General features: G+C 35.5%; 1 protein-coding gene across 2 annotated transcripts in view; it reads left to right on the top strand.

Moving 5' to 3' along the window:
- LOC121380911 (sodium/hydrogen exchanger 10-like) overlaps positions 1–13508 on the top strand; it is an 84409-nt gene that overhangs the window by 33525 nt on the left and 37376 nt on the right. For both annotated transcript variants that reach the window (XM_041509942.1, XM_041509941.1), the window contains exons 7-14: positions 943–1051; positions 2804–2947; positions 4827–4998; positions 5696–5777; positions 6780–6882; positions 10937–11015; positions 11680–11823; positions 13161–13258. In XM_041509942.1, the coding sequence (XP_041365876.1) occupies positions 943–1051; positions 2804–2947; positions 4827–4998; positions 5696–5777; positions 6780–6882; positions 10937–11015; positions 11680–11823; positions 13161–13258 (931 nt within the window). The remainder of the gene's footprint in view (positions 1–942; positions 1052–2803; positions 2948–4826; positions 4999–5695; positions 5778–6779; positions 6883–10936; positions 11016–11679; positions 11824–13160; positions 13259–13508) is intronic.

Below are 13508 nucleotides of genomic sequence, written 5' to 3'. Positions count from 1 at the left end.
GCTACAAAAATTGGAGTTGGTTTTTCAAAAATTTTGTTTCATACATGTATTTCATGGTAATGAATCTTTCTATAACAAATATTTTTTCCGCTGAGGTAAAAAATTGTTAAAAAAACAAACTTTTCAGTTTAAAGCAGTCGTAATTGTTTTGTTAGGCATCATACACACTTGTACAAGTCCTGATGGGTTAATACGTTTAATATACTTACGTGTTGATTGGGGAAAATACGGGTAACGAACACTTCCAGTTTAAAATGTTAGAGCCAATCGAATGTATTTGATCCAAAAGAAAACATTTGAATGTGTAACATGTATATTTCATTCCATTTCATCTAATTCTGAATACTTTGTTCACATTAACCAACATTCGAATATAGTATACGTTCATCCTTATTTAAATTATAATCATGAATAAAGAGAGTAACAAACATTTCACAATAATTGGCGACACAATTTTTTTTATAAAACTTTCTTTGAAATAGATTGGCATTGGAACAGAGTGTTAAATCGTTTAAACTACTATATAAATATTTATGAAATGAGTAAATGAAATTAAGTCTGTTACATTATTTAGTATTATAAAAAGTGGCTGAAACTTTACATTTCACAGTAGTGACAGTAACAATTCTTTCAAAAACAGTGATATTCGGAGGTGTGTAGGGAAAGTGGATGATTTCCAGGTATTGAAACCAAGTGATGATAGATTGTGGGAACCCTAGCATTTAATATCTGATGAATTATTTTGCTGTCTGAGCTTAATTTTTTTTAATCTATGGGCACATCAAAAGCACTAGTTTATTGAGAAGGAGTGCATATATATTGTAAAATAATTCTACGGTGCACACACACCCTATAAATTATTAAACATGATTCAATTTGATTCAGTTGTCTCTTAAGTTATTATTTAAAATGATACTTAAAAAAACAAATTACCTTTTTCAGCGGAAGAGTTCTGTGAAATTTCTGGAGTGCTGGCAGTTGTTGTACTTGGCATTATTATTGGGAGTAAGAAGACCTGCATTAGTCCTGAGGTTGAATTGTTCTTACACAGGTAGGTGACTGAAGGATCTTATGACAGGTAGGTGACTGAAGGATCTTACGACTGGTAGGTGACTGAAGGATCATACACAGGTAGGTGACTGAAGGATCTTACACAGCTAGATGTCTGAAGGATCTTATACACAGGTAGGTGACTGAAGGATCTTACACAGGTAGGTGACTGAAGGATCTTATGACAGGTAGGTGACTGAAGGATCTTACGACAGGTAGGTGACTGAAGGATCTTACACAGGTGGGTGACTGGAGGATCTTACAGCTGGTAGGTGACTGAAGGATCATACACAGGTAGATGACTGAAGGATCTTACGACTGGTAGGTGACTGAAGGATCATACACAGGTAGGTGACTGAATGATCTTACACAGGTAGGTGACTGAAGGATTTTACGACAGGTAGGTGACTGAAGGATCTTACACAGGTGGGTGACTGAAGGATCTTACGACAGGTAGGTGACTGAAGGATCATACACAGGTAGGTGACTGAAGGATCTTATACACAGGTAGGTGACTGAAGGATCTTACACAGGCAGGTGACTGAAGATCTTATGACAGGTAGGTGACTGAAGGATCTTACGACAGGTAGGTGACTGAAGGATCTTACACAGGTGGGTGACTGAAGGATCTTATAGCTGGTAGGTGACTGAAGGATCATACACAGGTAGATGACTGAAGGATCTTACGACTGGTAGGTGACTGAAGGATCATACACAGGTAGGTGACTGAATGATCTTACACAGGTAGATGACTGAAGGATCTTACACAGGTAGGTGACTGAAGGATCTTATACACAGGTGGGTGACTGAAGGATCTTACACAGGTGGGTGACTGAAGGATCTTACACAGGTAGGTGACTGAAGGATCTTATACACAGGTAGGTGACTGAAGGATGTTACACAGGTGGGTGACTGAAGGATTTTACACAAGTAGGTGACTGAAGGATCTTATACACAGGTAGGTGACTGAAGGATGTTACACAGGTGGGTGACTGAAGGATTTTACACAAGTAGGTGACTGAAGGATCTTATGACAGGTAGGTGACTGAAGGATCTTACAACATACTTTTGAGTTATATTAACCCAATACAGTCAAACCTGTAGGTTAATGCATGAACAAAACATGGTACAATTATTTCGACTTGTTGTGTAGCCACTTTGTCAATGGTGGTTTATTTTTAATTGAAAAATAATATATACGTATTGCTGGCTTACTGGGATGGATATTATTACAGAATATTGCAATGCATCCACAAAAATCAGTTACACTTGTTTCTTCAGTTCTAAGACTAATTCCTAACATGACACGTTAGGTATTACGTAACCATCGGCTCGTCAGAGGGTGCGTATTCACTGGCATGGTACAAAACGGCTGTGCCCATTATATATAATAACCGTCACATTTAACCATTTTATTAATTAAATATAAGATTATACTTGTTGATATAAAGCAATAATGTGCATTATATATCGTTGAATATACATACCAGTCCAAAAGCCTTGTTTAAGCATTCCTTTAAAGACAAAATATTTTTGATCCACCTGTGTTATATTTTACTTGTTATTCTATTACAGTGTATATTGTATGGTAAAAGTGTATTTCTTTTGTAACGTCTCTTGCAATGTTTATTAAAAAGTTTTAAACACTAAACTTATTTTTACTTTAACATAACATAATTTTTAATAATACTATAATAGGATCCAAAATTTAATGGTGGTATATAAACTTATATGATTCTTATCTTTTTTATAGATTTTGGGAGATGCTTGCCTATCTAGCCAATACACTTATCTTCATTCTAGTAGGAGTGGTGATTTCTGATCGGGCTCTCTTTAAAGTTCACGGTGTTGACTGGTTTTACCTGGTTGCCCTCTATTTTGGTATTAATGTCATCAGGTATGAATATTTTTCATGTCACAAATAGGTTTCTAAAATTTTAAAGTTTGAGACTCTTCGATGAACTTTGATCTAATAAGATGCTGTATGGTACAGTGCTAGAGGAAGGAATGCCCATTACAAGAGGTTTATCAATTGCTTATGAGTGAAATTATTACATAAATGAGACCTGTCAACATTTAGTCAAGAGACAGAATATGTGTGTTGCAAAAGCAGATTATTTTGTCAAAAGCAGTAGATTTTCTAAATGCACATAGTTAATTTAAAACAAAATGGCAAGTTTTAAAACATTATTTCATTAAGTTATATGAACCCCATCAATGAAGAAAATGTTGAAAGCAGGTCACAGTCTTTCAGATAGCCACATTATTTGTGGTTTGTGAAATAGTACATAAAGTCAAATTTATATTAATCTTATAAATTAATATTCCGTTTTTACTAAATAAGGGACAGTGGTGTGGTACTTCTTCAAAATCTTCATAACAATGCAATAAACTTTGTATTTCCACTAATAATTAGTACATTGTATGAAATATACCGGAATTATACCCATTTTCATGAGTAACTTTATGTCAAACACAACATTTACTAATTGCACAACAATAATCCCTAGCTTGGAGTGTATTCTGATTACCAACATTTTACTGCACAAACATCAACTATTGTTTATAAATACAGCAATTGGTCTTTTCATTGACTTGCCTTGACATGTGATTATGTTTTGACGTGTGTATTCCTGCATTCACTGTCTGGGACTTCAGTAATTTGGGATCAAAAGAAGACATGTCATATAGTTGTATTATGCTGTCTAGTGTGGCAACGTTTTACAGGTCAGCGGTGTTATTAGGCCTAAATTGCATTGATCAAGTTTTGTTTTATATATCGCAGCACTGAATATCAATACACAGTCACAGTAGCTTGAATTTTTTTATGCTTAGAAAATAAGGATTTCTGGGGGAAAACGTCCTCCTGGGCAGGTAAACAGGAGATTTTATCAAATACCGGGAGTCTCACATGGAATCCGGCAAGATTGACAGGTCTGCTTAAATGTGTAGGAAATTTATGAATCATAGAATATAATGTTTTTCAGTAATTCAGTAATGTGGGTGATGATGGTATAAAGTTTTGTATTTAATTGAAAATTAAGGTTTACAGTGGAAATGGTATTAACTTTTAGCTTTATGTGTGCTTGTAATATAATCATTTCGATCAACTTATGACTTGATAACAGTGTCAAAAAATCTCCAGAGTTAATATATTTGAGCTGTAACCTCAGAAAAAAAAGAAGAAGAGTAACCATGACCTTTCGAATTTACAACAACAACAAAAATGATGATGAAATGTTTATTTGTTTTTGTTTTTACTGTTTCATTGAATCCTATTCTTTATGACTAATAATGTTCTTTTTCATCCAGTTTTTATTATAGTATTTTTATTTTTATTTTTATTTTTATTTTTTGAGTGTTGTAGATGTCAGACTTTAAACCATTTCAGCTAGTGCCATCTGACTGGTACATTAAAGGCTGTGTGGTATACGTGTGTCTTGTCTGTGTATGGAAAAGTGCATAAGAGATTTCTTGCTGTTATTTGGTAAGGGTAGCCTGTGTGATAGAAGCATGTTCTCATATATATACATGTGTATATATATATCTCTCTTCAAGATCTCAATCGCTCTGTACTAAATGTCAAAACAACAGTGAAGTATGATGTTATGTTAGACACCAAATAGTCTTGGGTTACATTATGTTGAGGTGTCATTAAACAACTACACCTTCACAAAAACTTACATTTCATGTGCTTCTGAATGTTGTTGTTTTGGGTTTTTTTTAAAGTAAAGTATTTTTTGCAAGATTTTTAATAGTTATTTTTTGACTTGCAGAGGCATTGTAATTGCTCTGCTGAGTCCTATATTAATCCGGATTGGCTATGGCATGCCATGGCGCGACGCAATCGTGATGACCTGGGGAGGCCTGCGTGGGGCAGTGGGTTTAGCACTTGCCCTCATTGTGGTGGAGTCAGAACAGCTGGAATTAGAAAAAATCCGGATAAAGGTAAAAATAAATCAATGGAAGGCATGTGTTGTATGAAGAAAGAGTGGCAGGTCGTTAACCATTATTAGTGAGAAGGAAGTCAGTGTAGTCATCACTGAGCCATTAACACTCACTTTGGGTGGGAGCTAGTATCAGGGTGTGAACCTGGGACCTACCAGCCTTGAGACCAATCATTTGACCACTATGGCACCAAGGCCAGTGAAAATCTTGGTAAGAAAGAGTGGCATGCGTGTATGTAGCTCATTGGTAGAACATTCGCCTGTGGTGTGATAGATTTTAGGATTGATTGTCTTTTATGGACTTTTTTCAATTTTAGCTGGTACTCCATTAGTTATACATCAAAGGTTGTGATATATACTGTTTAATGGGAATGTGCGTAACATAAAAGATACCTTGCTGCTTTTCGATACAAGTAGCCTGTATGATGTCACCTGGTTTCTTCTCTTTCTCAACTAAGTGGCAAAATAAGCAAATAATAGACACCAAATGGGTTAATAAACAAATAATCTGTCCATTCCATTCATCAGTGAAAAAAAGAGGAAATTACTTTTATTTATAGGCCTACATTACTAGAAATATAACAGTTTTATGTTATTCAGAAATATTGTTACTAATATGTTAGAAAAATGTTTGCCATTTTAAAAATAATTAATGATTTTATTTTCTATTTTCCTCACTAAAACTAAAAATTTTGCAGGTTTTTATTCATGTGTGCGGCATTGTGTTCCTCACTCTGATGATTAACGCAACCACAATCACGTACCTTCTACAGGTGCTTGGTGAGTTTGAATAATTTTCACAGGCATGAGATTCTTAAGATCTTCACAGTCAAATGTCAGGGAATTTTAGATGTTCCAGAATTCCTACAATTATCATTTTGAAAACTGCTGTAAAAAAATTTAAAACATGATGATAATCAACACAATTCAATAATTATTTAGCACCAGATTAATTTTATATACGGTAAGAATTGTTTCTAATTTTTTAGGAATTTATTGATGTATAAAAGTCACAAATGGTATAAAATCGCGTAGCGTAGCGAAGCGATTTTATACTACATTTGTGACTTTAATACATTACAAACAGTAATTACAAACAGTACAAGAAGTGTACCTTAAAACACTCAAAAATAATTTCTTTCGTTCTTACCGTCAACCATGTTTTGTAAATAAGCGTAGGAATACATGTATACATACTATTGGATGTTTTGGGGGTTTTTTTTAACAGAATAAAAAAAAAAATATATATATTATTGTAATTTTTATTTATTTATAACATGAATATCTCATCCAGTTTTCCTTATGTTTTTTAATCGAGAAAACATGTCACTTCCTTGTTCTATTTTTAAAACGATCGCCGAACTGGGTCATTGGGCTTCTCTCCCATCCAGCTAAAAATAGTTCCAATCGATCTTGGTCTTCTGTGATGACGTATTTTTATGAGGTTTATGGAAGGATAACACTTGGTTTTTTAGTGACATCACCCAATCAGAATACAGTAAATCGTATAAATTCGGAAAGTTTGTAATTATAATAAAGTGTTCGGACTTCGTTACTGATTTATTAATTCATTTGGGGTGTTGCAAGGAGGGGTGGACTTGGTGGGGTATATATGCTGTACCCACCCTGCTTTGCTGTTGGACAGCCCCTAACTTTAACAGATTAATAAGCACCCAGCTTCGTTTGGTTATTCCAGTTTTTAGTTCTAGCAAACAAAAAACCCCAAAAAGGTACCAAAAAGTTATTAATATTTATTTATTTATTATTATTTATTTATTTTAGGTATGAGAGACATATCTCAAGCCAAGAAAATGGCAATGGATAGTGCTTTAAGATTTCTGGAAGAACAACAGCAGAAAACTCTCAATGTTTTGAAAACTGACAGGTTAGCTATCAATATAACATCCCTCTCTCACACTAGCCATTAACAATTAACTTTAAATCTTTGTCCTAAAAAGACAGCCTTGATAGCTGTAGTGTGCCCAGGACAGTGTGCTTGTACCTTAAGTAGACATAAGCACTGAAATCAAGAAAACATATATAAATTAAAAAAATAATTGTGAAAAACGAAAGTAACCAACTGTTTGTAAGCAATGGGTTTGAGTTCTCCTGCTGTTTACCATGTGTTAAAAATTACCGTATTTCTTTTTTTTACATGAATTCTTAAACAACATGTTGATAATGTATTAAGCAACCATTAAAATTGTGCTTAGATATTCATTAAAGGTTTTAGCAATTATCTTGAGCACATCTTCCAATTTGCCTAAGGAATGCTCAAGATAGGGAGACAGTGTTTATTTTTTCGTCATAGTTTATGTCTACTATAATCTAACCTGTTAAAGGTATATTGTTCTCTAAGAACACTGTAAAGTGCTTCAAGTTGAAACTTGTGACCATTTCCAGGTGCACATCAAAATGTTAATGATACCGAGTTTTTGTATCCTACATAACTCACTTTTGCAGATATGATGTAAAATCAATAAAACACAAGGTTTTACAGGAATGAGTATAGTTTTATATATATATATATATATATATATATATATATATATATATATATATATATATATATATATATATATATACTCTTCAAAAGAAGAAACGCAAAACCACATTGTCGTAACATTTGGAGAATTTATTTAATTATTGAATGGTGAGTCCGATAATTACCAAATGTTGCAGGATTGTTCACAATTCACTCTAGTCCATTGTGAGTAAGTGATAGGACACACCACCAAGGTCAAGGTCATCTGGAGTCAATACCGGGTGTGGCCTCCGCGTGTGTTGACAACTGCCTGGCACCGCCTGCCCATTGAAGCAACCAGAGTACGGATGACGTCCCGGGGGATGGTGGCCCACTCGGTCTGCAAGGCTGCTGCCAGCTCGGGCAGGGTCTGGGGCTGTGGTTGTCGCTGTCGGAGGTGTCGGTCCAACTCGTCCCATAGATGCTCAATTGGGTTCAAATCCGGTGATATCGATGGCCAAGGAAGGACATTAATGTTGTTGTTCTATAGGAAAGCCGTTGTGAGACGTGCTGTGTGAGGCCTGGCGTTGTCATGTTGGAACACTGCGTTGGCGTTGGCCATAACTGGAACGATGTGTGGCCGGAGGATCTGGTCAATGTAGCCCTGTGCATTCAGGTTGCCCTGCACGTGGACCAGGTCAGTTCTGCCAGTGTGTGAGATGGCTGCCCACACCATGACACTACCCCCGCCGAATCTGTCCACTTCCTGCACGCAGTTTGTCGCATAACGTTCACCACAACGCCTATACACGCGACATCTTCCATCATGACGTCGGAGCAGAAATCGGGACTCGTCACTGAACCACACCTGTCTCCATCGCAGTTGAGGCCATTGTCGATGAATCTGGCACCACTGCAGTCGGAGTCGACGGTGTTGTGGTGTTAAGATGACACCTCGAACTGGACGTCTGGCACGAATTCTTACCTCACGTAGGCGGTTCCGTACGGTCTGGTCGGATATCCTGCGCAAACCTGGTATTGCTGCGGCTGTGGAGGTGGCAGTAGTCAATCGTTCCCGAAGGTGGCGTACCCGGATGTAGCGGTCCTGCCCGGGGGTAGTGACCCGTGGTCGACCGGATCTAGGGAGGTCACGTGTTGATCCATGTTGCTGGTAACGGTCCCACAGTCTGGAGATGGTGCTTGGGGACACATGGAATGCCCTGGCAACGGCCGTTCTGGATTCGCCTGTGTCTAGTCGGCCGATGCCATTGTTTCTCTGCGGTTCACTGAGACGTGGCATGTCCTGGATTGTCAACTGTCGGCCAGATACAGAGGCCAGGCAAGCGAACACCCTGCACTTTTATACTGTCGGTGTTCATGTTGCACGTGCAGACAACACACGTGCAGTGGTGACATGGTTTGCACGTGGCTGCGTTTTTGCGAATATTCACATTTTGGAACTTTATTGTACAGTAGCTGCGTTTTATCGAATGTAACCATGGGAATGTGTTTGGGACATGCAATGACCTTATATTCACAAAGCATGAACCGGTAGGAAACATAAAATCGGAGTTATAACCCATTTGTACCCTTTTGCGTTTCTTTTTTTGAAGAGTATATATATATATAGAGAGGTTATTACCAGAGTGTTTTTCGGTATCGTCAGTATCATATATTAGGAATAAAAATTGTATTATGCGAGCCTCTAATACATTATTTTTATTCCTAATATATGATATTGACGATACCGAAATACACGAGGGTAATAATCTCTTTATCATATAAGCTCAAGCTTAATACAACATGTTTTTGTAAACTGTGATATTCAAATGGTGTGGTGCTGTGTATTTTTGAATGGAAATGATGTCAAACTCGAATGACGTCATTTTGGATGTCCTTACATCAAAATAAAGTTATGTCTAACGTTTTTTGTTTTCTGAACGCTGGACAGCTTTCAGTGTCAAATTGCCATTGAAATGTTTTTATTTGATGACTATGAATGCATACGTCAATCATGGAGTGTCACCCAAGTACGTTTGCTTAAATGTCAATAAACCTAGTGCCGAGACCTCGACTAATTTACATATAATTTGCAAAGTTATCAAATTCTTAAAGTATGTGATCTGAAAAATATCACATACTTTGATTGCACTGAAAATGTAAGATATTATATGATAAATATATATATATATATATATATATATATATATATATTACAGTACACATAATTCAACAACAATTGAGAATCACTTCCTTCATAACTAAACAAGACTTTGGTGGTCACTTGATTTGGCTACTTTTCAGTGAAACTTTGCATTCCTATGCCACACAGGTTTACTTGTTGAAGATGACACGAAAAATACTATAAACCACTTAAATCAAAGTATTCACACATGTATTTTGTTAAATTTTATGCAGCTAACTTTACTTAAAAGAACTGACTACAAGTATTCTGCAAGTATGAATAGAAAGAAAGTGGTTTATGGCAAATAACTCAAGGGCTGTTATCATCAGTGGAAGCATCAGTGTAATAAATTTTATTTATTACCCAAGATGTAATTGTCATGAAGAACATGGCCACTTCTGCTGATTGTATATAAGCAGTTAGATCTCAAATCAAATGATTAGTTAATTTTTAAAGCCAAATTTGAAATGTTTTAATCAGAATGATCACAACAAATACTGAATAATACTATTTAAACAGGATTCATAAAAAGTTGTGGAATTTGCAAATGTCATTTCACAGACATAGAAAATTACAGAATTTTTATTTGGGTGATGGAAAGTCTGTGCAAAAGAGAATTGGTTAAACATACGTGTTTGGTCACAACTAAAAAACCAGATTGGAAATTCAAAGTTGTGTAAGCCAGTTAGGATTTAAAAAAAAATAGTTCTGGAGTGTCAGACAAATTTCTACACTTGGAAATAAATTTCATTTGACTAGATGAACAAAAAATAAATTTCAAGCAAGAACAAACTTGCTACAGTGTTGTTGAGGACCATGCACGTTTCAGGAATATCAAATGTAACCACTTAAGACAGTTTTGAAGATTGTGACTAGACTAATACTTGGTACTTAGGAAAATAATAGCAACTGCTAAGCATATGCATGTATCTAATCTAGAGAAGTTTATAGGCTTGTTTTTTCTTGAAATTAAAAAAACCCAGCAATGATATTTGGCTATGTAATGGGTGAATTAAAAGAATCTGTCAAAAATGTAGAAAGTGATCAGTTCTCTTCAGTGACTTTCATTTGGATTGATAGTTAAATTGTCTATTAAAACTAAAGTGCAGGGGTAAAAACTAACATTCACTCTCTCACTCAATAGTGGAAGGGGGGTGGTGAACTAGTGATGTTTCATGGGAACTAGTACCAGGCCTAAGGAAATGTTTAACTTTTTACTCTTACAAAAGTGTGTGAGCAAGTTTAACAAAAGCTGTAACAGTTGCAGTATATTTTGTTTCTTTTCTTTAGATTTTTGGCAGATGCTGACTGGGAGGAAGTTGTTAAAACTTGTGAGATTGGAGATCCGTATCACTCATCCAAAGATGAGGTAGATAAAAAGTATCTGTCATGAATATTTCTTGAAGACTGGGAAATCACAACCTGAGACATGCAAATTTCAAGCAAACTTGTTTTATCTTGAGGATTGAGGTTTTCTTATCTTTGACAAACCAAGAGTTTTTTTGTTTTTTTTGCATATACAACTACATAATATTTATTTCCAAAATATATTGAAATACTGGATCAAGGATGTAATTGAAAACACAATGGACATATTAAAAATTACTTTGTGTAAATGGGAACAAAAATATACAAATGTATTTATGACCACTTTTTGTATGAAACAAATAAAATAAACATGTCAGTAGACCTAATAAACATAATAGTGTGGCGTTATGAAATTCATGGCTACTGGAATATTGTTTTGAAATGCCGACAGGATATAGCTCAGTGGTACAGTGCTCATCTGATAGGAGATGGGTTATAGGTTGATACCACATCGGCAACCCATTCTATTCGCTGCTTCACGACTGCTATATCAAAGACCATGGTATGTGCTATCCTGTCTGAGAAAGTGCATATGAAATATCCCTATCTGCTAATTGGTGAGAATGGCCTAGATGTGATAGTAATGAGTTGTTTTTCTCATTGTCGAGACAGTCATGTGTGAGTACCTTATGTTACCTAATAGCCATTAGTACTTCTGTTTTTAGCTTCTTGTGACTAGTGACAGTCTGGACATTCGGCCAGATCTTACTTGTCCCGAGTGTCAGTGCTATCTGCCTTCACAACCCACAAAGAAAGAATTGCTGGAAATGACCAATGAAGCAATTTTAAGAATTCTCAAAGCTGAAAAGGTGATTTTTTTTATGTTACATTTTATTCTTTTCCCTGACAAAGGTTATTAATTTTGAATTGTATTTTCTCCAGTAAAACTTAGATCCATTTGCCTTCTTGTGCAACATATAAAAACTTGCTGAAAATAACCAATGTGGCAATTTTAAGAATTCTCAATGCTGAAAAAATTTTTTTTATTTTATTCTGTGGCAATTAGATTTTTGCTGCATTCTTGTGCAACCCTTAAAGTCACAGCCCCTAGTTTGAACCCGTAAAAATGGACACTAAGTTTGGCTAAGTTACAAACCTGTAATGCATTTGGATAATGTTACAGGAGAGTGAAACAAGAGTTTGTGATGTTGAAACAGTGAAATGTCGTTAAAAATAGAACAAAACTCAACTCCATGCATAACTCTTATTTCTCAGATGCACGTGTGTTTATAAAAATATGAAAAATGCAGAAAAACTTCGGTTGTATATGGAAATGGATTATCTAAATATGTAATGTTTTATTTCAGTTATCATAAACGGCTCTAATAGTAAAAAATATGCTTTAGTGTTTAAAAACTATTGTCCGAACCAAATTGTTAACAACTACGAAAAATTACTCTCCTACCTTTAATTGCCGTTAGATTTCCTCCAAAGTTTGTCCAGACATAAATCTTGAAAAAATCATTACAATGACACAGATTCCACATACCAGATGATAACCATGTCACCTATATCGACTTCGCTGAGAGCGCATAGGGAAAAAAGCATGTAATTTTGTATCAGCTGCCATTTTGACTTTTTATGGAATATTCTTCAAGAGGGGTGAAAGGATAGGACTTAATCTAACAACGTCCTAACATGTTATGATATAAAAGCAAACGTGATGACGTCATATAATTATTTTTTATTATTACTAGTATTATTATTATTTTAATGATACCACTAGAGATCATCGATTTCATAGTAATTGTGTGACATACTTTCACCCCTCTTGAAGAGTATTCCATAAACAAGCAACATGGCAGACGGCAGAAAACTGCATGTATTTTTCCCTATGCAATCTCAGCAAAGACGATATCGGCGACATCGTTGCAGTCTCGTGTGTGGAATCTGTATATTTGTAGTGGTTTTTTTGCGATTTGTGTCTGGACAAACTTTGGAGGAAATCTAACGGCAATTAAAGGTAGGAGAGTAATTTTTTGTAGTTTTGGTTCGGACAATAGGGTCTGTTCCTTTAAAGAAACAAAATGTTGGAAATGACCAGCAATTTTAAGAATTCGCAAAGCTATAAAGTGATTGGTTTTGTATGCGAGTGTTCTATTTTGTTTAAAAAAAGTTTTTAATATTTTAATTTTTTTATTTCAAGTTGAGCTATTGGAGACAGTTTGAACAGGGCATGTTGTCACGTGATGCCTTACAGAAACTGGATGAATGCACTGAAGTGGCCACTGACAAGCCAGGAACGTAAGCAGGGGTGGTCCACAATACATTAGCATGCTTTTTAATTATATATGACAATCTTCTTGAGACTAACTGTAAAAATAAATTCACTACATATAGACATGTATACCCTACAGTAATTTTGAATATATTAATCAGTATGTCTTTTTGGCTTGTTAAGATGACTGGGACACTCACGAACAAGCTTCATTCTGTTAAGCTAGTCCTGGAGAGTGGCAGTCCTCCTTCATGCAATGCAGGAAGGATGAAGTAG

Source organism: Gigantopelta aegis, chromosome 9, assembly GCF_016097555.1.
Source record: "Gigantopelta aegis isolate Gae_Host chromosome 9, Gae_host_genome, whole genome shotgun sequence".
NCBI classification, from domain to species: Eukaryota; Metazoa; Mollusca; class Gastropoda; order Neomphalida; family Peltospiridae; genus Gigantopelta; species Gigantopelta aegis.
Note: the sequence above shows the minus strand (reverse complement) of the source record. Positions and strands in the feature narration are given on the sequence as shown.